This window comes from Microtus oregoni, unplaced genomic scaffold (assembly GCF_018167655.1).
Source record: "Microtus oregoni isolate MIOR12 unplaced genomic scaffold, Mior012 000097F_ref0000449, whole genome shotgun sequence".
Lineage (NCBI taxonomy): Eukaryota > Metazoa > Chordata > Mammalia > Rodentia > Cricetidae > Microtus > Microtus oregoni.
This window is the reverse complement of record NW_024544710.1, coordinates 3,161,623-3,186,893: the sequence shown is the minus strand read 5'-3', so window position 1 is coordinate 3,186,893 and position 25,271 is coordinate 3,161,623. Positions and strand designations below refer to the sequence as shown.

Sequence of the window (25,271 nt, the reverse complement as noted above, 5' to 3'; positions counted from 1 at the left end):
TTCCTGCTTTCATGACCCCTGAGCTGGCCACTGAGCAGAACACTGTGATCTTTTTGCCTTCATCAGTAGGAATGAATAGAGGAGTTCAGTTCTTCCAGGGTCAGGAAGTAGGGGTGGAGGAAGGGGCAGGGCCCAAGTAAGAGTATAATTCACTCCCAGTCCTGGTACTTGGGCCTTAAATAAAGGGACTACCAGACTCACACTTGAGAGAGTACTAACGTTGATTGGGGTGAGCATAGCTATAACAGGATTATCAGAACAGTGTCCCCTGGGTGCACCAACCTTTCCTCGTCAACAGCTCTGCCAGTCAATCAGGCAGTAGGCCAATTGTGAACCTGCTAGAAATCTGGCTCTCTGTGACGATACAACTGTTCCCTTAATATCCTACTAAAATAAACAAACAAATGAATAGGAAAAATAAGAGAACTGCTCTCTCTCAGATTTCAGGTCTATGGGAGCACGCAGCAGGGTACAATGTAGCCGCACTACACCATGGGCTAGTGAGAGCCGGGAGGAGCGACCATGGCGGAGGAAGGACACAAAGGTAAAGGAGATGTTCTGCTGTAGGAGGGCAGTGGGTAGATGACTAAAATTCATTTCAAAGATTTCTGGGCAAGAGTCCTTCAAGTTTGGGCTTGTGGAAGTGGATCTGTGCTGAAAGGCAATGTATCTGGTGTCACCCAGCTAGAGACTCCAGTCGGCAGAATTCATATAGAACTTAACAGCACGCACTCTCTGGGGGTTAGTGTGTATCAGGAGCTGCTGTTCTTTATAGTGCATGGTTAGTATTCCTTATAATACAATGGCTTCACGAGATAGGTACTATTATCATCATCACCGCTTAGATGTGAAGAAACTGAGGAGAGAACTTCTAAGCTATTCAAGGTCAATGTAGGAGGCGACAGTGCTGGGATTTAAACCTAGACAGTGTGGCTTCAGAGTCCCCTAAGCCTTATGCATTGTTACCATGGTTGGGCATGGTGCATCTAGGAACATAAACCTTTGGGCTGTACCATGATCAACTTGAATCTTTGTGTACGATAACATCTGCCTGCTGTCTATGCTATTGCTAGAGGTGAATGATTACAATGTTGGGCTGGAACCAGTTCCATTGCTTCCTGATAATCTAGTCTCCAAGTCTGCTCTGGCTGCTCCAGAAGGTAATGGTTTGGGCTCCTAATAACATGCTGCCTCTTTCCCTTTAAGGAAGCACCTCCCTATCTTCCAAGTGGCCTTGATCACTAAGAGCTCTGGTTATTACTTGGGGCAATAGACCTTGTTTGGGTCCAGCTTCCTAAAGAATTGGTACAAGGAAGGGGATCAGAATATCCTGATCCTTCTAAGAGGGGACAGTACCCCTACCTCTGCAAGCTGATGACAGTGGAGACTGCAGGTTGTCTTGGCTACTTTTCAATTGCCATGGTAAGACACCATTACCAAGGCAACTTATAAAGCATTTAATGTGGGCACACAGTTCTAGAAGGTTAGTCTATGACCATCGTGTCAGGGAGCATGGCAGTAATCAGGCATGGCATTGAAGCAGAGACTGAGAGCTTATATCTGATATACAAGCATTGGACAAAAACGAAGAATGGCACGGGCTTTTGAAATCTCAAAACCTGCCCCCAGTCACCCATCTCTTCCAACAAGGCCACACCTTTTAATCTTTCATAAACAGTTCTACCAAGCATTCAAATATATGAGCCTACGGGGGTCTTTCTCATTCAGACCACCACACAGCCCAAAGTTGAGAAGTAAATGGAGACCTTAAGTTACTGGAAGGTCTTGTGTGTGTGTACGTGTGCGTGCTTGAGAACTAAATAACGTTATCTTAAGGGGATGGATACTGGGGTGCTAAAGATGCAGAGGGACCATGGAGCTGCTGCCGTTTTCAGTCACCTAGGAAACTTCATTTCACAAAGGTTCACATCCAGCTCATGCAAACTCTGGCACACACACAAAAATGTAGTTTGGAGGGAGGCGCTATGTTCATTTCTGCGGAATGAGCCTAGGAAAAGTACCGCTGTAATCATTGCATTAGCACCTCGCCCAGAGAGCCTAGCATCGTATTAGGTGAATTTATAAAAACACTGCCAAGAGAATCACACCTACTCTACGAGGGGCTCAACATCTCATCTGCTGCAGGGAGGCGGGAGTGCTGTACAGGAACTTGCTGTTCATTACCGTTCCTGATCTACGTAAGGTCTGTGAAGACCTTAAACTCAGGAACTGATTAGAAGGTTTCAGATCATGGAAAGGATTTTCTGGATAGTAATTACACTGACAGGATTATACCAACAGAAAGATCCCCCCCCTTTTTTTTCAGAAAGCAGCTCAAGACCAAGATGAAGAGATAGAGGATCTGATAAAACCTGCTCCAAGGTACTGACCAGACTTTGGTTTTATAGAACGCCTTGATATGAAGCTGAGAGAGCGAGCGCCTTTGCTGGTAAATCTTGAACATCAAGGTTTCTAAATCATCACTGCTGTCAGTTTATTTGCTTCAAAGGAGTGAGCTGGACTGTAGCAGAGTGAGCGGTTGGTTAAAAGGGGACTCTCTGCAAGAGTAGGCATGGTGTAAGAGGGTGGAGGCTTGCTGGTAGCCATACCCTGAAATAAAACTCTGATATGGGTAGTACACTAGTCAAATTTCAGACCAAAGTGGTATAATCAGAAAGGGAAATGCCAGTGTACCAGGCCTGGTCTCAGCTGCACAAGCAGCTAGAGCTACTGAACCAAGGGCTTTGTCTGAGAGGTTGCCTGAGATGCCAGGGTAGAATCCAGTGTGGGTATGGTAAATGACTTTTTAACCAATACTTATTAAATACCATGATCTTTAATGTGATTATCGCATTTAATCCTTATAATCCCATGAAGTGGATATTATTACTACCTGTAATTTATGTGGACGTGGAGGCCCAGAGAGGTAGTAACTGATGGATCTAAAAATTTCTGAGGCTCAGAATGGCTGAGAATTCTTAGGCTCTGTGTTCAGAATTAATGGCACTTGGATCCACTATGATAGTGTCTGTCCCAGCTCTACAGGGACCATAGGAACATACCTCATCCACTGGAGGGTAGGGGAGAGTGCCATAGGGACTTAGTTGGTTACTGCTCTAGTGGCCAGGTGACAGTTTTATTATGGAGAAACTGGCCCCTGATCAGTTAATATGTATCAAGAGAACAGTTTGGGCTGCCCACTGATTTCCCTGGTACTGTGCTTGTTTTGTAGGTGCCAGCGTGGGAAAGGTCTGAGCAGCAAGAGACAAGAACCCACGGATGAAATGAGGTGTCTGTCTTCGTGGTGAGATGACGTGGCTGTCTTGGGATCCAGATCTCCTTTTCATGTAGTTATCTACATGTTGGTAAGGCTGGAGCTGAGGACAGGTGGGTGGAGGAGAACGTTTGGCTGCCACGGTAACACGTTCTGCTATGTACAGAGCTCTTCGGAGAACTGGGCCTCTAGTACAGTCACTTTGATTTTCTCCATCTGATATATAAAAAGATGGGGGCTCCTGGGACTCCAACTCTTGCAGACTGACCTTAACTAGACAGTAAGTACAAGTTAGAAGCCCGGCTCTGCCAGGCCGCACACAACAAAGCCTTCTGTCTATCATTCACTGCCCCCTGGTGGAACACACGGGAAACAACATCTGGAACAATCCTCTGGACAATGATCTCTTTCCTACAGGGGCGGAGGCAAAGATGCTCTATGTGGTCAGGTGGAAGGCTGCAATGCCATGCAGTGAGAGGGAAGAAGACAGAACTGAGGGCTGGAGAAAAGTGTAGCTGAGCTGAAGATGCAGGTCTTATGTGTGCTGTCAGAACAGGATGAAGAGAGATGTTGGGAGCTAAGATTTAGAACCAAATGGAGACAGACATACCAGGCAGGTGAAGGGCTGAGGACTAGCTAAAGGGAACAGCCCAATGTCATCTAGACAAATTGAGGAAGTTGAGTCACTGTCCTGTGGCAGGTTCTAATAATCCTCTAGCGCTGTTTACAACGGTAGGGTGAGCTCCATTTTAAGAAAATCTGGATGGAACAAAGTGAGTTCCTAATAGACTGGCCTCAGAAGAATCCGATGACTCAAAGAGGTTCATGGGCAAATGAAATAGGAAAGTGAGTCATTTCACACGGAAGCAGGCAGCCTGACAGGCTTCTCCCCTTGCTCATAGGTAACCCCCACATTCCTGCCACAGTCATCTATGACGACAGCCCAGGCAGGCCTTGAACTTGCAGACTTCCTGCTTTGGCTTCCCAAATAGCTGAGATTACTGGTTTGTGTCACCAGGGGTGACTCTCCCTGGCAAAATTAGCACCATTTAACTGTGTGATTCTGTTTTCCATGAAGCCTAACTCATCTTCTGTCACTGTCCAGTTTACACTATAGCCCGCCCCCACCTCCGGCAATATGAGCTCTAAGCTGGACCTGAGGCCTCCCTGCTTTTTGGGGTGCTGCTTCACATTCAATTGATGTTGATTTCACGTCTTATTTTATGCTGCTTTGCCTCTGCAAATGCTATTGAGGCTTACTGACGTACCCTTCCTCTACCTTTTTAGATTCCCGGCCCGGTCCTTTTCACCCTCTGAAACTTCATCTACCCCCGTACAGATCTTCTCTATAGTACTGCTTCTCAACGATTTTCTCATTACTGTGCCTGGCTCCCACTCCAGGATCCCTTTAAGACAGCTTTCCTTAATCACCTCCTCCTGCCATGAAATTTTAATATGGTAGATACACTGTACATCTGTTTATGTACTGAGTCCCTCTGGACGACTATAAATTACTATAACACTAAAGTTAGTTCACCTTCAGTAATGAATTTTTGCTCCTCCGGGACACCATCACCCATGTGGTGAATGTATGCAAAACAGGGTCAAACACTGCTATTCGAATGTATCTTTCTGCGGGGAAAGTCATTCTTGAGACTTCCTAATTCTTTGACCCCCAACCCCCAGATAGGGTTTCTTTTTGTTGTCCGGTCTGTCTTGGAACTCCCTCTGTAGACCAGGCTGGCCTCAAATTCAAGAGATCCACCTGCCTCTGCCTCCCAAGTGCTGGGATTCAAGGTGTGTGCCACCATGCCCAGCTGACCATCCCTTCTCAAAATCTCACCATAGTCTTTTATGAGCCGCCCATGTGTGTGTCCTCTAGGGATGGAGTCCAAAGCTTCACACATGGTAACTATGCGCTCTACACTGAGATAAACCTTAGTTTCCTTTAATAACTGCCATTCCGCAAGGCTCAATATTTGTTTTATCTCCTCTATTTTATACATTCTTTCCAGGAGATGTGGTTTATTTCCGTAGTTTTATTAACTACCTATGATGCTATTAAATATGAGCCTATCATTTCACTAAAGTGCTTGCCCTTAGCTACAGTCTCTTGCTGTTATTAGCATAGTCTATAGGCTAGTGGTGGGCAGCCTCACTGAGGGTTTCTGTCAATGGAGATTCCCAGGTTTTGTCCCAGACCTCTTGAACCAGAGTTTGCATTTTAACAAGCTCCTAAGATATTCTGTATGCATACTAAAGATAAAGAAGGCCCAGGGCTGTGTCCTATTACCAGCTCTCTAACGGATACTGTTAATAAGATGTAAGCACATTAATCCTGATGTACCTCAACAGAAGAGTCATCTACACACAGAGTCCACGCTGCCCACCTCTTCTATGTCATTTCTATCTACCTGGTCACATTCCTAGCTGTTCTACTAGTAGATGGCTCTTGACTCTATTTCCTCTTCTATGCTAATCACTATTGCTTTCATCTACTCTGAGGTAGATTACCATTGAAGGCCTAGCCGATTTCCTGAGTCACAGCCTCTCTCCCCCGAATTTGTCGGCCAACTACAGTTAGAGATGTATTTCTAAGCTACAAGCCTGAAAGAGATGGAACTCTTGGCTAAATTCCTTTCAGTGACTCTTAAATGTGGAAGTGAGGGTTCTGGCATCCAGAACAGGGTTTAGGAAATCTTCTGAAACTATAAGGAAAATTTGTGTTGTTTTCATTTTCAAGGGACAAAGAAACAGTTTTCATTAGATTTTCTGAGGTGTTCTAGGACAAAGTCAGTTAAGAACGACTAAAGAAAGGACCAAGTTGACAAAATCCAAACTATTTAGTTTGGCATATAAAGACCCTCCCTCCCTCCCTCCCTCCCTCCCTCCCTCCCTCATCTCTCTCCACCTGTCTGCAGGAGCCCACGCTTCCAGGCTTAAGGACAGACACAGCAGTCCCTATGACTTTTCCATCTCTCTGCTTCTGCACTCCCTTTCTGAAACAACCCTGTAGTTGCACATACCTTCTAAGTGGTAGAGCCCGGATGTGCATCCAGGTCTTACTTCAGAACTCACAGTCAATTCTACAGTGCCATGACATTTCGCATTCTTAGTACTCACAAGTACACCAGATTTCCACCCAAAACAAGTTTCCTGCAATTCTCATGTGTAGATCTCATATATCATAGATATCCTAGGTACGACAATGTATACCAGTGTTGCAGTTCACTAAGTTATAATGCCCCATTAATGAGTTACCACAATCAGTATTAAAAATGCCGCACTAGTCTTTTGCTGATACAGGGAGTTCTCATTTCTTTTTTTTTTTTTTTTTTTTTTTTTTTAAATATTTATTTTATTTATTTTGCATACAATATTCTGTCTGTGTGTATGTCTGCAGGCCAGAAGAGGGCACCAGACCTCATTATAGATGGTTGTGAGCCACCATGTGGTTGCCGGGAATTGAACTCAGGACCTTTGGTAGAGCAGGCAATGCTCTTAACCACTGAGCCATCTCTCCAGCCCCCAGGGAGTTCTCATTTCTGCGCAGCTATTATTTTAGTCCTAGCATTTGCAAGGTTTCGGGACTTCCTAGGAATGCAAAAGCTATGAATGTGTTTGCTAGTGCACTGACCACTTACTATCAGCTTCGACTCAAGCAACCCTCTCAACTGTGCACTAACACCCAGCCCCTCCAGCTGTTCATTTCCAGTCTCCTAGGTCATCAAAACCATCACCTAGCAAATCAACACTAATTTATCACCAAGTAAAGCTATAAATCTTGTATAAAATACAGGATATCAGGGACTGAGCACACAAAATTGAAAACATCAGTATGGTAAACTAATTCATAACTGAAAAAGAAGAAAATAAATAAGGATCATGATTGTTAAATGTAGTTTGGAAGAGGCTGTTGTGAATACTAAGAAGATTAAGGAGAAGCTTGCAGGAAAACAGGTGAAATCCTCGAATATCCTGGCCCAAATCAGCCCTTAATAACCATGCTGCAAGAATCTCACAGGATCCAATACATCACCTTGAAATACCATGCAATTTTGTTTAAAAAAATAGACCTTAAACAAAATCCACCAACCCTTGGCACGTTGTTTGTTTACTGGGGGAAGTGCATAGCTTTATACACGCTCATTTGTACGAAACAAGGAAACCAAACTAACGGGGCTTTCTCCTTACTCGGCCTCGCATCCTAATCAGGCTCCAAACACCCCTCCTTTAAAAAGGTTTGTGTCCATTTTATGTGTAAGGGTGTTTTTCCCGCATGTGTATACGCGTGTGCCCGGTGCCAGTGAAGGTCAGAAAAGGACACCATATCCCTTATAACTGGAATTATGGACAGTTTTGAGCCACCACGTGGGTGCTAGGAACTGAACCCAGGTCCTGTGCAAGAATAGCAGGTGCTCCGTTGAGCCATCTTTCCACACCCACCTCCCCCTTTCTACAGCTACAGTCTCACTATGTAGCTGGTCTCAAACTCGCAATCCTCTTGCCTCTGTCTCCAAAATTCTGAGGGTACAGGTATGCACTGCATTGTCACGTTAGTACCCCTTGAAAATGGCTTCACTAGGTGACCACTTGTCTAGTCTCACTTGAAAAATAAGAACCTCCCATATGCTTGTTTCCTTAGCGTATGACATACAGCAAGGGCTTACTGTTTGCTAAATGAATGACTGCAATTGTATCTTCTGCCCCTGACTCAATAGCATACTGAAATATACCAAAATTCTTCAGTAAGTCCTCGCCAACACCAGGAAAAAAGCCCTACTCCTTAGCACAAAACACAAAACTTAGTGATGCTGGCCTGACTTATCCTCATCCTCTGGCCGTCTCACTACTGTGGCTCGCCAGCTGCAGCATACTGCTGCTAGGCTGCAATCAATCCTTCTGCCTGGCAATTCCTTCCCTACCAAATGAGAGAGAAACTGACTCCCTTCTCGTTACATACCACCTTATACCTGATTACAAGCACACACACTCACTACCCCACATCAGCACTGCCTCCCATTCATAAAAATAACGTCGTACAGCAGAGAAAAGAGAGGAGACCGAAACAGGTGGGGATAAGTGTATATGCACACAAACTTTAAAGTGCCTTGAAAACTTGTATTTTGTATTGGTTTTAAAATTGATCTCATACATTTACACAAGGGAGTACAGCAGAAAAAAATAACAACAGCTTGAATTTTGCAGGAAAATGGATTGAGCTAGAAAACATCATTTTGAGTGAGGTCACCGAGACACAGAAAGACAATTATCACATGTACTCACTCATAAGTGGCTTTTAAACATAAAGCAAAGAAAATCAGCCCACAATTCACAATCCCAGAGAACCTAGACAACAGTGAGGACCCTAAGAGAGACATACATGGATCTAATCTACATGGGAAGTAGAAAAAGATAAGATCTCCTGAGTAAATTGGGAGCATGGAGACCTTGGGAGAGGGGTTGAAGGAGAGGGGAGAGGTAGGGAGGGGAGCAGAGAAAAATGTAGAGCTCAATAAAAATCAATAAAATAAAAAAATATTAAAAGGAAAAAAAATAAAATTGATCTCATACATATACATATAAAATATACACCCATATTATACTTGCGAAGTCAGCTATTTTGTTATATTTTAAGATTTTTCCAGGTGTACAAAATTTTATGAGTCTAATCTAAATGAATGTATGCTATAACTACTTGCCCTTTAAAAACAAAACTGACATTATATGAAAGGCATTATTTTCCCTACTTATGCAGTCATCAACCCACCATTTTTTTCTGCTTTTTTGAGACAGGGTCTCACTATGTAGTCCTGGTTGTTCTAGAACTCATTATGTAGACTAGGCTAGCCTCAAACTAACAGAGTTCCACCTACCCTGTACTGGAATTGCCACCACACCCAGCTCTAACCAGCATTTTTAATGGCTATATAATATTCCAGAGAGAATGCTACCTGACCATTCTGCTATTGTTGAATGTTTAGCTAGCCTTACTATTGACTTGGGGTGGTTTAAATAAGTGAGAAAGTATCACTGTCATACACAGTCATACACAAAATACTGTATTTTGGATTATCTATTTTAGAATATCTATTTTTAGAATAGATTATCAAGAGTCATCTGAAATTTGGCAGGAAGGAAAAATACATATTTAAATCTCTCTATGTGGTGCTAAGTATTCTTTTTTTCTACCACTTGTATATTTGTGTCTTTTTGTCTATCTATGAGAGTACCAGTGTTAAACTAACTAGAATAATGAGTTTAACTCCTCATTATATGCTCGATTTTTTTTTACATTTTTAAATACAGGCTTAAAGTGTACTTTTGCCTCTTTTTATTTTGGTAAGTCTCAGCTTTCACAGCAGTTATAGCTACGAAACTTTGTAAAGTAGAGAAACACACACACACACACACACACACACACACACGCACGCGCACAGACACACACATTTAAATCATGAGCTAGGCGTCCCGGTGCATGCCTGTAGTTGTACTGCTTGAAAAGCAAGCACAGGAGGAATTCTGCCAAATTGAAGCTAGCCTGGGTTTCAGAGTTAGTCCTGTGCCAGCCAGAGCCACAAAGGGAGATGATGTCTCAAAACCAACAAAACTTAGGAGTACCTCTGCCACTGTAAGATGACCAGTGAACTCATCCCCACTGCTTTCCTCATATGTGCAGTGAGCGAGCTAATTACAATATACATACAATTTTAAATACTGCTTTTAAATATATATATATATATATATATGTATAAAATCAGTTTTGAAATACCCTATCATTTTCATAACTGCCATTAAAAATAATAGCACGAGGGCCTGGGATATATGTAACTCAGCGGCAGAGCACGTGCGACACACGTAGGCCTTGGGTACAGTCCTTACAAAAGAACACACACACAGAAACAAAGCAAAAAAGCATATCATACATAATATTTCACCGAGTAAATTCACCATTCCTTTATTCTGTCTTGCTAGATGCTCGATTTTTTTACATTTTTACATACAGGTTCAAAGTGGCTTTCTGCACTGGGGTTGCTTGTCTGTAGTCCTGGGGACAGAAGGCAGGCTCTGCGCTTCCATGCTCGCCACTGACCTGTACCCCGGCATCAGCTTGTTTAAATTTGCATTTTTGGTTAGTAACAAACATCTTCTCGTATCTTCTGATTGCACTCAAACTGTTGTGTAAACTGTCTGTCGGTGCTCTTTTCCATATCTCTGCTTCTACATCGCGAGGCATGTGTGCCTTCAATGACACAAGCCCATCGCACTTTGTCATCTTTAGGCCACATGGCCCTTGTCCGTTTGTGTTTATCTTTCATTTTTACTGTGGCTTAAAAAACATTTCTGTTATATCGGTTTTTAAATTTTAAATTATAACATTTTGATCTTTTCCCTTGAAAATATTTCCTATTACCTCCTAAACTTAGAAACTTAGTTCTTGTTAGAAGCTTCATATTCATCATCATAGTTTTGTAACTTGCTTTTTTCTATTTAACTCTTCAGTCCAACTGCCACCTATTTTAGTTTACGACAGGAGATGAGCATGGAAGTGCCACGAGCTGTCTCAGCGTGATCCGATGAACAGCCCTTCTATCCTTACTATGCATCCTCCAATGCAGAGTAGATCAAGAAATTATGGCTCCAATCGTGATGTTCATTTCTAATCTTGGCTCTCAGGAGGCTGAGGCAGGAGGACCATAAGTTTTAGGGCAGCTTTGGCTATGCAGTGGGATTCCATCTCAAAAAACAAAAGGAAAGAATCATTTGTGTCACACCAACAAGATAAGTATGTTTATCAGTACACATTGATCCCCATTAAAACTCCGGTCCTGCGTCAAGGACAAGTAAATTTTTGGTCTTAACATTCTTCATTCTTCCACACATGATTAAGCGTTGCTCATGAGTGCAAGGTGAAAGTGGAAACAGCTGGATCCTGCACTGCTTTGATCACTCTCTATCTTCATTTTTTGAGGCAAGGTTTCTTAAACCCAGAGCTCATCGATTCTGGCTAGTCTAAGCTAGCCAACTTGCCCTGGGAATGCAGTCCCGTGTCTTGGCCTCTTTAGTGCGGGGATTATTGGAAGCCACCATAATTGCCCAGCTTTTGACTGAGATCTGTGGATCAGAACTCCGGTTCTCATGCTTGCACAGCAAGCTCTTTATCCGCAGACCTACCTCTTTAGACCCCTTTGCAACATTAGGTTCCCACCTGTGATCTCCATACTGCTTCTTAGCTATACATTCCTACCCTGTTCAGGCTTTATTCAAGACAGAACACAATCTCAAAGTTCTTAAAGCTCCCCTGTCCTCCAGATCCTGGAGAAACTATGTACACATTAGATTGCCAGGAGACAGAACAAGTGACCTTTGAAATGACCTTTGAAAAAAATGTATGGAGGCATACTTTACAGACTATAATTTGACAGTGGTCATTAGGTGAGGGAAATATCAGTACAGATTTATTAACTAGTATAGAGATTCCAGTAGAAATGCCTCTTTGAAAACAAAGTAAAGCACATCATCAAAGGCACAGATAAAATACTAAACTGTTTAGACAAGACTGAGCACCTTAAATGGACATACAGACTTCAGACATATAAAGATGAAATAGCAGGTCAGGGATGTATCTCGGTGGCAGAGCACTTGCCTGACATGCTTGAGGTGCTAGGTTCAGTTCCCAGCAAGGAAACTTTCAGAGTTCAGTAGGTAGAGTGCTTGCATAGCATGAAGGAAGCCCTGGGTTCAACCCTCCGTACTGCACAAACTAGACCTGCTGTAACACCAGCACTTGAGGTAGAGGCCTGAGGATCAGTAGTTCAAGGTCATTCTTGCCTACAAAGAGAGCTTGAGGCAATCAATCAATCAATCAAAAATATATGCAGCTGGGCAGTGGCGGCGCGTGCCTTTAAGCCCAGCACTTGGGAGGTGTTGAGGCAGGTGGATCTCCAACTTCGAGGTCTGCCTGGTCTACAGAATGAGTTCCAGGACAGCCAGGGCTACTCAGAAAAAGGGGGGGGGGAAGTGCCATAACAGTTGACTGCCAGCAGGTGGCACTTGACCCACAGCAAAGTATGGAGGAAAAACAAGTTCTGAAATCAAAGAATGCTACCAAGTTCCCAGGACACCGTCGGTAGATGAGTCTTTCACACAGAAAGCTGGGACTGCAGATATTTAAGGAAGAGGGCAGTAGTCTGTAACAGCGACAGTCTGTTCAGCTGTCTGTGTTGGGCAAGGAATAAGGCCCCTTCTCCCATCCCTTCTAGTGTTGTGGTCGGGCTACGAGTTAGCATAATAATTAATTAACCAGAGAAAAATCATTTTATTCATTTTCATATATACATTGGAGCCTTATTATTAACGAGACTGAGAAGCCCAGATGACGGACGATGACATAGCATCCAGAGCTACTGAATAAGGAGTTTCTGGGGAAATGGCGGAGACATGTGACGGGGACTGAGGGGAGAAAACACATGGCAAATAGCGAAAATGCCTCGAACTCCTCTCTTCCTCCTAGATACTGTTGCTGTGTGCTCTACCCTGTGGCCGAAGGGCCTGGATTTGTGTACCAACTGACTCACTGGACTTGGTCAGCTGCCCTAGGTCGACAATGAGAGAAAATGAGAAACAGGAAAGAGGAGTTTAGCAGCAGCTCAGCCTAACCAGGCAGCTAACCTGGACTTTCCCAAGGCATCTCTTACGACCCATTAAACTTAGTCAGACTTGGTCTCTCCGAGGAGCACACTATCTTATGCCAGTGTTTCCATTATTCTGGCTTTGTACACTGAATATTCGGTAGCACTAGTCTTTTTGCAGGATTTTCTAAAAGAACCCTTATATAAATTTCAAATGCAGTGATTTCTTATATCATCCCCAAGATATCAATTTTTTGATGGCAGGATTCGGTTATTTCCTTAGAATAGACTTCTAAGAATTTTGTATGAACATATTTCCCACTCTCAACACTAGTAAAGTTTTCACGAAGCCAGTTACAAAAGAACCCTGTCAGCACCTGAACAGTTTCAAATCAAAGATTGTTTTTTCAGTTGGGTGCGGGGGGGAGGGGCGTAGACTTTGCTTCAATTTCCCTACCTCCCATTACTAAAGAGAAAAACCATGTGCTTGCCACATACAGTTTAGTCAATGCTGGTTTAAGGAATGGGATCTAGGAATCTGTGCTGCGTGTATCTGGGACATTTAAACAATGTGACTGCAAAGGAGAGAAGAGCACGTGGAAACCGGATGGGCAGCTTAGGGCAGGGACCCTCGAGCAGCAGTTCCAGGAATGCCCAGATGCTGGCAGGGAGCTCTGCTTTCTTATCTCCTCTTAGTGAGTGTCCTTGCTTCCCTGTGGGTGTGAGCAGAACTCCGCAACTCTAAAGGGCTTCTGGCAGACAGCTCTGGAACTGGATCTCTGGATTTTCAGGATGGAAATATTGGATCTACCCAGTCCTTAATTTCAGCCTATCTCCTAAATGACGTCAGGGTTTCATCTTCAGAGCAGAGACTGTTGGGATATCTGGTGGAGATAAGAAACCAGAAGTTCTGGCTCTGGGAGGAGACTTAACAGTCAAAGCTACTAAAATGAAAGAGGTAATTAAAGTAAGGCCTAGAGCCCACCTTAGGCATGCTGAACAAATGGGAGGAACAATTCACACCCTCAATGAGAAGATGTACTTTTCCTTTCCATCTCAGAAATCCCACCCTCCCACCTCACTTGGGTATGGTTGCTCCTGGAGCCTTCCCTGGGTTAAGCCTGCTTGCTTTTCTGAATTACTTAGATAAGTATAACTGTTCCTTTTTCTCCCCTCCCCTCCCCCTACACACAAACATACACACACACACACACACACACAGAGAGAGAGAGAGAGAGAGAGAGAGAGAGAGAGAAGAGAAGAGAAGAGAGAGAGAATATGTATACACATATACACCCAGATGCTGGCCATAATCTAGACATGCTTCTCCTGATACTCTGGGCTTTCTCACTCTTTTTCTCTGAAGTTATTACTACCCCTGACTCCTAAGCACTGATTTCTTCCATGTGGTGGTTTACAAAAGGCATGATTTTTCTCTCTTCTTTTTTTTTTCCTGCTACCTAGCAGCTACCAAGATTTACAGCTTTCCAGCACTAACGGTTTTCTTTTAAAGACTAATTAAATTGTCATTGTCCTTGGGCTTCCTACTGAGTCTTTTTTTAAAGACAGAGTCTCACTAAGCAACTCTAGCAAGACCAGAACTAAGAGGTCTGCCTGTTTTGTCTCCTGAGCACAGGGGCCTGAGTCTCTTCTTAAATTCTTTAATTAGTGGGACTAAAACTCAAGAGGAAACCCCAATTTGCCCAGTAACATGTGACACTCCAGGTTGGGCTCCCCAAAATTTCCTAGTAACAATAGGTAGCGCCTAGCTTCTAAACTAATAAGCCTGTTCTAGGGGTGTCAAGAACACCTTGGAATTCGGACTTGACTTAAGTCAATGCCCAGAAACTAATTTACGATCACTACAGTCTGTCTGTTTCCAGACAGGATCAGCAGAAAGCTGTCTTCAGCACTTAATGAAGCGAGCACCTTCACACCTGCAGCCAGACTGACTCCACTCCAAGTACAGCCTCTGGCAGAAACACAACGGTAAGAAGTGGCAAGGTATGAAAGTGCCCCAACTCCTAGCAGGTCTTCTGCAGCAAAGGGAAACGGGAAATGACAGCGCACTTGCCAGAGCAAGCACGCTCGTGAAGCCACATGGCTCCCTTACTCCCTGTGCTCAAAGGACAGAGAAGTCCTGGATGTAGAAAATCTTGTTCTTCTTTTTTATTCTTTGGCTTTAATAAGAAAAGATCCTGTTTTAATTTTGAACTTAAAAAAAAGCTAACAAAAGCGGGCTATTCTCTTTGTTTAAGACCATGTGGAATCATTACTAAGACGTCAGTTTCCTATTGTCTAGGTAGTAGACTGTAGTTATTTAGTTTTACAAGGACTTCTTTGGCCAAGAAATCTGTCCATTTGGAAAAGAATAGTATTGCATACTACTATGCAGATTTGCACACGCTACAATTGTAGTGCCTTTCAGTCTGAAGGAATCAAATGCTGGGTCCTTTTTACTGAAGACCAAGGTCTTGGTTGGCTGCACCCCATTTGTGAAAGACAGCCGCTTTCTTTCACTCAGACGGCAGGCACACTGGTAAGTTCAAAATCCCCCTTCCCTCGCAAGTATTAAGTAACAGAGCAAATGAGATGGCAGATGCGGAAGAAGACCTTGTCGTTCTTGTCACTTTCCTCGATTCTTTTGAAGCCTTTTGTTCTATGTCTAGTCTCATCAATTAGCTACTTATTCAAACACCCATTTCTTACTTCTGTCAAGTAATGGCTCTGACATGCTCCTCTCCCAACACCTCCATGATCAACTTCTCCCGACTGCCAATCTATCTTATATACTACACATATTCCCTTAGTACCATAATTTATATTATCTTCTAACTATTCGAATTCTGTTCCTGTTCCTAGAGCCAGGTCCCCGAGACAGGGAATTTCCAAGGAATGCGTAGGTTGTCTAGCTACTTCCTTTTCCCTGTCCCTGATGAAGAACCTGGGGTCTAGGGAGGTCTGGGCAAGTTTGCAGGAAAACTAGGCATACCGCGCAGATGCCTTGACTTTCAGTTCAGTGTTTTCCACTGCATTAGGTCATTTATCTTACTTGCATCTTTTCAGAACTCCTTATAAAACGCTAGACACATTCATGGTTCCCTTGAGTATCAGTATAACAAGTGTACAGGTTTATCTAACTGAGAGATTGACCAGGGAAAGAGTAAGAAGGCAGAAAGGCATTTCCTTACTTCTTTGCGTGATGCCACCCTCCAGACCAGTTAATCGCTATTTTACACTTCCCGTCAATCAGGCACTGGGCAGCAGTGATTGTAGCTCCTCCCACAGCAGCCGCATAGTCAAATATTCCTTCTGTGGCTGGGCAGTCATAACCTGGGGGCAGAACCCAGAAAAATCTGTTAAAGAAGATCTGGGGAAGGAAGAATAGGTTAAGCTGTGTCAACAGCACAGCCTAAAGAAGGTTCTGGGCTAAAACCAGCTCCACTGGGGACAGATAAGCATCTCCAATGTTAGACAGGGAAGGCTTTCAAAGGTTAGAAATAGAAAGGGTAAAACCTTCAAGATGAACTTCTCATATCCCACCAGCAGTCCATCAAGGCCCGAGAGGTGATGTATTTTGCCAGTGGTCACACAGAGCCAGGCCTGGGACCGGGTCTTTTGATAGCCCCACCTAGTATCTTTCTTTAAGCCACACAGTTTCTCTAGAAGAGTGGTGCCTTTGACATCGCAGTATGCTGCTGTCGCCTACAAATGTGTTGGGCCCTATTCATAGCTATCGTGGGAGGCATGTGGCCCACGAGCTGCAAGCTGGACACACCTGCACTAGACCATGCTGTTGACAATTCACTGTGATTTTTTTAAGTTATCTGTTGATGAAGGATAAGGTAGGAAAATTAGCCAGAATTTAAACATTTACCTAATGCCATGCATGGTGACGCATACCTTTAATCCCAGCACTTGGAAGGCAGAGGCAGGTGAGTTCCATGCCAGCCTGGGCTTTACAGTGAGACCCTGTCTTGGAAAAATTAAAAAAAAAAACCTCAAACCAAATAAGTCAATACTTAAAATATATGATCACTACAGCCAGTGCAGCCCCAAGTGCTGCCGTTAGAATCTTAGCACTGAGCGATTCTTCTCCATCAGTCTCACGGTTCTCTTGTGTTCGACTCATAGAGTGTTCACAATATGACCAGACTGAGGGATTAAAATGAACAGTTGGGGCTTGAGATGTAGCTAAGGCAGAGTGCCTCATTAGCATATTCCAGGACCTGGGTTCCACCCTCAATAACACACACAGGCACAGACAGACAGACAGACAGACACACACACATACAGACACATGTGCACACATGCATCAGTTATATTATTTCTTAATTTAAAAGTATCGGGCCACAGAGGTGGCTAGCAGTTAAGAGCATTTTTTTACTCTTCCAGGGGACCTGGGTTCAATTCTCAGAATCCACATGGCAGTTTCCAAACATCTCTAACTTCAGGTCCAAGGGCTCTACGGCCTCTTCTGACCTCCACTGGCACTGCATGCACGTGGTACACACATACACTCAGGCACACAGGCGTACACATAAAACTTAAAGATAAAAAAGAAAAGAAACAAGTATTAAGGGTTAGGGAAGTAGCTCAGTCAGTAAGATGCCTGGCACACAAGGATGAGGGCCTGAGTTCAGATTCCTGGCATCCATGTAAAAGCCGGCACACGAGGCATGAATGTGCAACCCCAGCACTGGAGGGGTGGAGACAAGTAGATGCTTGGAGACCACTGGCCGTCCAACCTGGTCAAAATGGGTGAAGTTCAAGTTCAGTGAGAGCCTCAAAATGTAAGGTGGTGAGTGATTAAAGAAGACACCCAGAGCCAGGTGGTGGTGGCACATGCCTTTAATCCCAGCACTCAGGGGCAGAGGCAGGTGGATCTCTGTGAGTTCAAGCCCAGCCTAGTCTACAGAGGGAGGTCCAGGACAGTCAGGGCTACACAGAGAAGCCCTGTCTCAAACGAAACAAAACAAAAGACACCCAGTGCTGACCTTTGGTTCCACGTGTGTACCAGCAGACACAAGCACACTACTGCACATACACACATCCTTCTACATAAACACAGAGAGACAAATTAAGTACCATAATCTACAAGCTGGGGTCCCACTGTTGCCCGAGGGACTCTTACCTAGTCCGTATTCTATAGAGTCCGGATGGTCCTCATCACCTTCTTGGCTGACCTTTTGGAGATGTTGCAGATAGGCATCAGTGTGGAAGGTGGCCATATCCTCCATGGAGGCCACTTTGGGCTTCACTATCCTAATAATAACAGCGTGGACATACAGAAGTACATGAGACTCAGAGTATGCAAGGAGCTGGAAATAGCAGTCAATATCTGAACAGAAAAGACAACTCCCAGCTTCTGGTTCCAGTGAGCCGAAGTCATAAACACACTGTCGCTCTGCTGCACTGCCCAGCCTTCACTTCCTCCATCTATGATACTGACCCCACTAATAAGAGACAAGAAGACAGATTTTTTTCTTTTGGGTTTTTAGGTAGGAGACGATAACTGAAAAACCATATTTAACTCAAACAGATAATCTTGGTTCAAGGTCCCTGGTTTAGCCACATAGAACGCATTAACCCGGGGCCAGAAGGATGGCTCAGGGGGTAAAGGCATCTGCCATTAAGCCTGCCAACCTGAGTTTAATCCCTGGGACCCACATTGTGGAGGAGAGAACCAACTGCCCTGGCAAGTTGCCCTTTGACCTCCATGTGTGCTCTCTGGTACACACATCCCCCTAAAGAAATACGTATCATTTTTAAAAAAATTAAAAGAGCTCTGGAGCTGGAGAGATGGCTCAGGGGTTAAAAGAATTTGTTGCTTTTGCAGAGGACTGGGGTTCAGTTTCCATCTCCCACATGGTGACTTACAACCACGTGGAACTCCAGTTCGAGATCTGACCTCCATAGGTACCAGGCACACACACACACACACACACACACACACACACACACACACACACAAGCCAAGCACTCATACACATAAAATAAGTAATCATAAAACTATATGTCTAGAAGGCTGAAATATAAGCTTTACTCCGTAAGTTACATCTCATGAGAAAGCAGGAAAGCTAGTCACGTTTGAATCAGTTTCTGCTTGGACCAGGCAATTCTTTCAGTGTAGTCACTTGCTTTAGTTTTGGTGCTAAGCCTTGTCCCCTCTCCCCCACCCCGCATCCCTCTGTGACTATTTGAATAGGCAGCTGGGTTATCAAGCAGAATTTGAAGCCAGAGAACTGAATTCCTTTCCTAACTCCGTACTTACTAGTTCTGTTAACTTCAGGTGAGTTGACTGTTCTATACCTCAGCTTTCTCATCTGTAAAATGGGTCAGTTTAGTGGACTTATGTGGAGATGAAATAACATATACAAAACTTCATGGACAACTAGCATTAATATTAGAGTAAAAAGGTGGGAAACTGGACGGGGGATGCAGAGCAGTTATACAACATCTGCCTGACATGGGCAAGGCCCTACGGTTGGTGCCAAACGCTGCAGAAAAAGGTAATATGTTAGATATGGTGGCAAATGTCTGTAATCATAGCACTTGAGAGGCAGGAGAATCATGAGTGTGAGGCTAGCCTAGGCTACACAACAAGTTCTACACCAGACTGGGCTCTATAAGAGTGTCTCAAAAAAAATGAGAAGTCAAATGTAAAAAGTGTTTATTTATGGGGGGCTGTATGGGCACAAATGCAGGGGTTTTTGCAAGCCCGTGCATGCACAGAGGCCAGCAAAGGAGGCCACAATCCTGCTCTGTAACTCCCACCCTATTCCCTTGAGACAGGCTCTCTCACTGAATCTGAACTTGGAGTTAGACTGGTGATCAGCAAGCCCCAGCAATTTTTCTGACTCTTCTTTATCCCTGCCAAGACACCGGGGCTACATGGATGTGTGACACAATCCAGCTTTTCCTCTAGATTCTGAGGACTTGAACTTGGGTCCTAGTGTTTGCATAGCAAGTGCTCTTACTTTCTGTTTCATCCTTCCAGTGTCCTCAAACATAAAGTTTCTATTACTTGTTCTCTTCTCTCTGTCTCCCAAGGAAGGACAGAAGGAGCAAACGGCTAGAATCTCTCACCCTGCTCCCCACAGTGAGCAAGAAAAGGAAGAAAGGAGAGAATAAAGGAAGCAAGTTACATGGGGATTTTGGCCTCGAACCTGCTGAGTCTCCATCTTCACTTCTGGATTCTGCTGCAGTTAAGTAAGTTCTCTAACCCTTGCCAATGAATGGGTAGGTAGTGAACACACTAGCAGCATGGAGTTTCTTTCTTAGAAAAGCAAAGCTCAAGTCTGAATCTAGGCCCAATGAACCACAATTTGTATTCTAACAAGAACACACACACAGGTTTATCAAGACCGGGTTTCTCTGTGTAAGCTGTCCTGGAACTCCTTCTGTAGACCAGGCTGGCCTCGAACTCACAGAGTGTTAGGATTAAAGGTGTGCACCACTACTTCTGGCTTCATATCAATCTTAACACGATGATTGCCCATTTAAATTGAAGGAGCACCACTCTAGCCGTGTATATTCTTCAAATGAGAGTAGAGCCATGAGGTTATCGTGAACTAATACAGGTAGGATATTTAGGTAACTAGTATAACCAAGGTGTTTGAAATCCTGTCGTTCAACTTTAAAAGTTAGAGTCAAAATCAAGGATTCTTGATTTTTCTTCAAATACTCATCTATACCATGAGAGGCGAAAAAGTTGTCCATTAAAATAAAAATCTTAGGGCCAGCAAGATGGCTCAGCAGGTACAAGAACTTGCTACCAAGTCTGATGACCTGAGTTCAATCCCTGGACCCACATGGTGGAAGAGAGAATCAACTCCCGCCAAGTTGTTTTCTGACCTCTGCATATGCACTTGGCTGACCACTCCCTCACACACTCAACACCCCATCAAAATAAATAAATGCAATGTTAATAAAAATGTTTAAAATAAAAATATCAAGAAGCCTGGTGTAATGGCACATGCCTTTAATCCTAGCACTCAGGAAGCAGAGACAGGCAGATCTCTGGGAGTTCAAACAGAGCTAGTTTCGGGACAGAATATGTAAGAGGGCCAGTTTCAATTTTTTTCACAATCACAATCATATTGGATTATGTTTCCCAGCTTCTCCAAATGTTTTCTCTTACATTTATTACTTATTTCCCTGAATCCTAAAACTAAAGAATACTGTCAGCCTCTCCTGACCAGCAAGCTAACGAGTCTTGCTTTAACATCTTATTTGCAATAGAATATTTTTAAGTGTTGATTGTGTGTGTGTGCGGGGGGGGAATCTAGGCCTCAGGTATGTTAGACAAGTGTTCTATACACTGAACAATATCCCAAACCTCTTTAAAATTTTTGAGACAGATTCTGGCTAAGTCACAAAGCCTGACTTAGAATTTGTGACGCCCCTCCAGCACCACCTGGCTTAGAAAAGTGTTAAAATCCTTTAAGGAAAGGCAAATCATTATCTTGACAAACACAGGAGTTAAGCAATGGTAGAAAAACATTCCTAGCCAGAAGTGGTGACACACACCTTTTGACGGAGGCCTGTGGATCTTAATAAGTTCAAGGCCAGCCTAGTGAATGTAACAGTCCCTAGCCAGACAGAGCTACACCAGAGACCTTGTCTCAAAGCAACAGCAAAACATTCCTAAAGAATGTACACACTGTCGGGAGGTGGTGGCGCGTGCCTTTAGCTCCAGCCCTTGGGAGGGAGAGGCAGGTGGATCTCTGTGAGTTCGAGGCCAGCCTGGTCTACAAATTGACTTCCAGGAGAGCTAGGACCATTACATAGAGAAACCCTGTCTTGAAAAACCACACAATGAACGTACATATTATTTTGTTTTGTTTTTGTTTTTTTTTTTTGATTTTTGAGACAGGGTTTCTCTGTGGCTTTGGAGCCTGTCCTGGAACTAGCTCTTGTAGACCAGGCTGGTCTCGAACTCACAGAGATCCGCCTGCCTCTGCCTCCCGAGTGCTGGGATTAAAGGCGTGCGCCACCACCGCCTGGCTTATTATTATTATTAAAATGACTAATAATACTAAGGATAAAATCTAAAAACATATTACATTACTTTCTGGGAGGGAAATGAAGCATTAGATGATACAGTCACTCACCCAGTCATGAGAAAACCTGACTTGCATGTGCCACGTCCGTAAGAGTTGCATTTATGATATTATACACAGAATAGGAAATCAATGGAAAGTTGGTTTTGGTATGTTTTTGAGATGCATGTTGCTAGCTTTTAAGTTCTGGCTTGTTTTCAACAGATTGGGTGGTGTAAAGTTTGGCGATGATAGTGGAGTAGTATATCTAAAAGTCTCAAGTTGAGCCCACATCCTCAAATCCAGCTTTAGAAAACAAATAAAACCAAACCCAAAGCAAATATAAAACACACTGAACACTTCCCTGCTTAACCCCTCCCCACCCGCATCAAAAAGATCTTAGCATCTGGCAAGTGCTTATCCAGCAGCACTTTATTTATTATGGCTTCATGGGTGACAATGTTGAGAAAGGTCAACATACTTACCTCATTTGTTTGTGCAGGGCATATGCTTCGATCAGAGAGTGGACCATACTGGCCTGAAATATCAGCATGAAAAAAGAAAGACAAAACAGTCTCTTCAAGGCTCAATTTACTGAAATCCCATTAACAACATCCTGCATGAAGAACTAACTACTTTATCTCTTCTCTCTTGTCACTTTGTCAGTTGGGAAAAACTTAAGACAAAACAATACAAAGCATTAAAATCGCCAGGCTACCCAGTATACTGAACACAAGTGATGGCATACTGTCCTCCAACAGCTTGTGGTCAAGGACATCAATGAACCCAGCCTATTAGAACCTCCACTCACCACTTCACCGTTTCTTTCTCTCCCCCGCCTTCAGACCTCCCGCCCTCACCCTCGGCTCGGACGTCCCGTCGTGCTCCCCAAAGGTAACAAACCACTTCCTTCTGCCCCAGCTTGGTGTACCTGAAACGGCTAGTTAAATTTTTGTTTAAGGTATCACTCAAGTCTAGTTTTCCTGGTTTCCTAACATACTCCCTTTTACACCCTCCCACTCCCATCCCCCCAAACGGTGGTCTTTCATCCAGACCTCTTACCCGTTTGGGGATCTTGACGAGAGAGTCGCAAATGCTGACATACTCGGGACTATAAATATAAACCGGGGGCAGCGAATGCCCACTATCGGCCGGTTCCTCTGGCATCTCCATCTCCCACTTCCGACCGTCCCTGAGCCAAAGTCCGGACCCGACAGTTTGCGGACACAGCCTGGGCTCCGGTTCCTGCTCCTCTGTTCGGCCCCAGCGGTGTTCCCTGTTCAACATTCCCTCTTATTTAGATTGCCGGAGACAGTTTGCCTGGTCCCTCGCCCAGCTGAGGGAATGAATGGGCCCTCCCATACCAAATCCCTTCATTTAATGACTACAGTTCAAAAAAAGAGCTTAACAGATATAAAAGCCCAAATGGCTGCCAATTGGCATCGATTTTTTTCAAGGCACAAGCAGCAGGGTCAAAACTAACCAGCCTTGTTGCCCTACGGGGCCATTTGAAATGAGGTCAGATTAGCTTCAGCGCATGCTGGGAGATGTAGTTTGAAGAGAGTAAGATAACGGAAGAGTTACAGCTGAACACTAAAAGCTGCGATTTCAAGTTTTGGCGCTAAAAAGGAGCCTCAACTCTTTTAAGTTTTCAGTCTGTAAATACAGCCATTTAAATGTTTAGAGGTTTAAATACATTTTTAATAGCCACATAAGACCCACCACCATCCAGCTACATCAGCCGACTGTACTAAGAACAGGCTTTGAGGGGCTGTGGGATTAACTCACTGACTGGTTTGGAAATTTTACACAGCAAATTTCGTGCTGCAACTTTATTTCTACTTTTCCTCACGATCCGTTAAGAGCTAACAATTTCACCAGTAATCTACTCTGACAAATCAGCTATCCCCTTCCTGAAACTGACTGAGATTGTGAAAATTGTAAGGTAGAATTTAACCAAAGAAAAATAACAGCATCTTCCTGGATCTTTCGCGTGATGGAAAGTGCGGGATGTCGCCCCAAAATTTGGAAAACGCAGCTCCCTCCCACATTTCCTTTCATTCGCTTCTGCAGCTAAACAGTGCTTAGGGTGAATGTTTTCAGTTTGGCTTGCAGGGTGTTAGTGTGCCTTCAGGTAGTGTAGTTTTGGGTTTCTGGATGCCTCCATGATCTGAGCCTAGCTGGTCAGTTCCCAGACCCCCAACACTCACACCATCCTGAACTGACCTACTGAGGCCTCTGAAACAAGCCCACATGTGTAACTTCATTTTGTGATAGGCACTTTGGTTATTATCTTAGTGAATCCTTTCAACAGTTCTGTGAAGGAAGCTGTAATATGCTTACTTTACAGCGTATTCTGAAGAGAAAACGTCATTCTTAGCCACACACTGAAGTAGGAAAACAACCCAAAATCAGATCTACCTGACAATGAAAATCGAAATACTCCTTTTACTACATGAACTTGATTCTTCCAGGTTGACTTTGTGCTACACATGTGGTCAATAGTCCATTTATTATCTCCTTGATACATAATATTCTTGCAATCTTGGGGCATATACATGTGTTCTCCAGTTAGAATGGATCCAGTCATGCTTCCTTTGTATTCTTCCATAGGAACTAGTTCAAAGTGCGGTCATCACTCAAGTATTTTCATCAACTCTGTGAACTCAAAGATGCAATGTACTCTCAAGGAATCGGCATCATTATACAGAAAATAAGGGAACTATAAAAGAAACCATGTCAATACAGGTCCAGATAATGAATGTAAGGTGCTTAATTTACCTAACAAAATAAGCATTAAGAGCCGGGCGGTGGTGGTACACGCCTTTAATCCCAGCAGAGGCAGGCAGATCTCTGTGAGTTCAAGGCCAGCCTGGTCTACAAGAGCTAGTTCCAGGACAGGAACCAAAAGCTACGGAGAAACCATGTCTCGAAAAATAAAAAAAAAGGCATTAAGTACTTAAATAATGAGTATTCAATAAATGGTTAAGCAGCGTTCTTAGTAGCATTTGAGACAATCTCAGTGAATGTACAATATTGTGCTTGGTGAGGATGGGACGCCATGCTGACTGGAAGGAACAGCTTACATAAAAATACAAAGAACTGGGGCTGGAGAGATGTCTCAGCAGTTAAGAGCGCTGGCTGCCTTTCCAGGGGACCCTGGTTCAATTCCCAGCACCCACCCTCCCAGCAGTTCACAGCTGTCTGTACATTCAGTTCCAGGAGATGCAACACCCTCACACAGACATGCATGCAGGCAAAACACCAATGCACATAAAACAAATTTTTTTTTAAATACAAATAAAGTGTGACAGGCAAGAT

General features: G+C 43.7%; 1 protein-coding gene and 1 long non-coding RNA gene across 4 annotated transcripts in view; one reads left to right on the top strand and one right to left on the bottom strand.

Moving 5' to 3' along the window:
* The window catches only part of Hdac8 (histone deacetylase 8), a 264,674-nt gene extending 241,481 nt beyond the window's left edge, over positions 1–23,193 (bottom strand). For 2 of the 3 annotated variants that reach the window (XR_005973599.1, XM_041644502.1), the window contains exons 1-4: positions 23,013–23,193; positions 22,436–22,488; positions 18,041–18,171; positions 16,098–16,239 (exon numbers count right to left, since the gene is read on the bottom strand). Coding sequence is in view for 2 of the 3 variants with exons in the window: in XM_041644502.1 (XP_041500436.1) it covers positions 16,098–16,239; positions 18,041–18,171; positions 22,436–22,488; positions 23,013–23,123 (437 nt within the window). In the remaining variant the exon portion in view is untranslated. Of the gene's footprint in view, positions 1–13,685; positions 13,791–16,097; positions 16,240–18,040; positions 18,172–22,435; positions 22,489–23,012 lie in introns of those variants that run through there. The other variant, XM_041644501.1, reaches the window with a different exon arrangement.
* On the top strand, positions 470–3,270 carry LOC121442846. The gene is made up of 3 exons (XR_005973600.1): positions 470–544; positions 2,327–2,449; positions 3,233–3,270. It is a non-coding gene; the product is annotated as an uncharacterized LOC121442846 (long non-coding RNA).
* Positions 23,194–25,271: the final 2,078 nt, after the last annotated feature.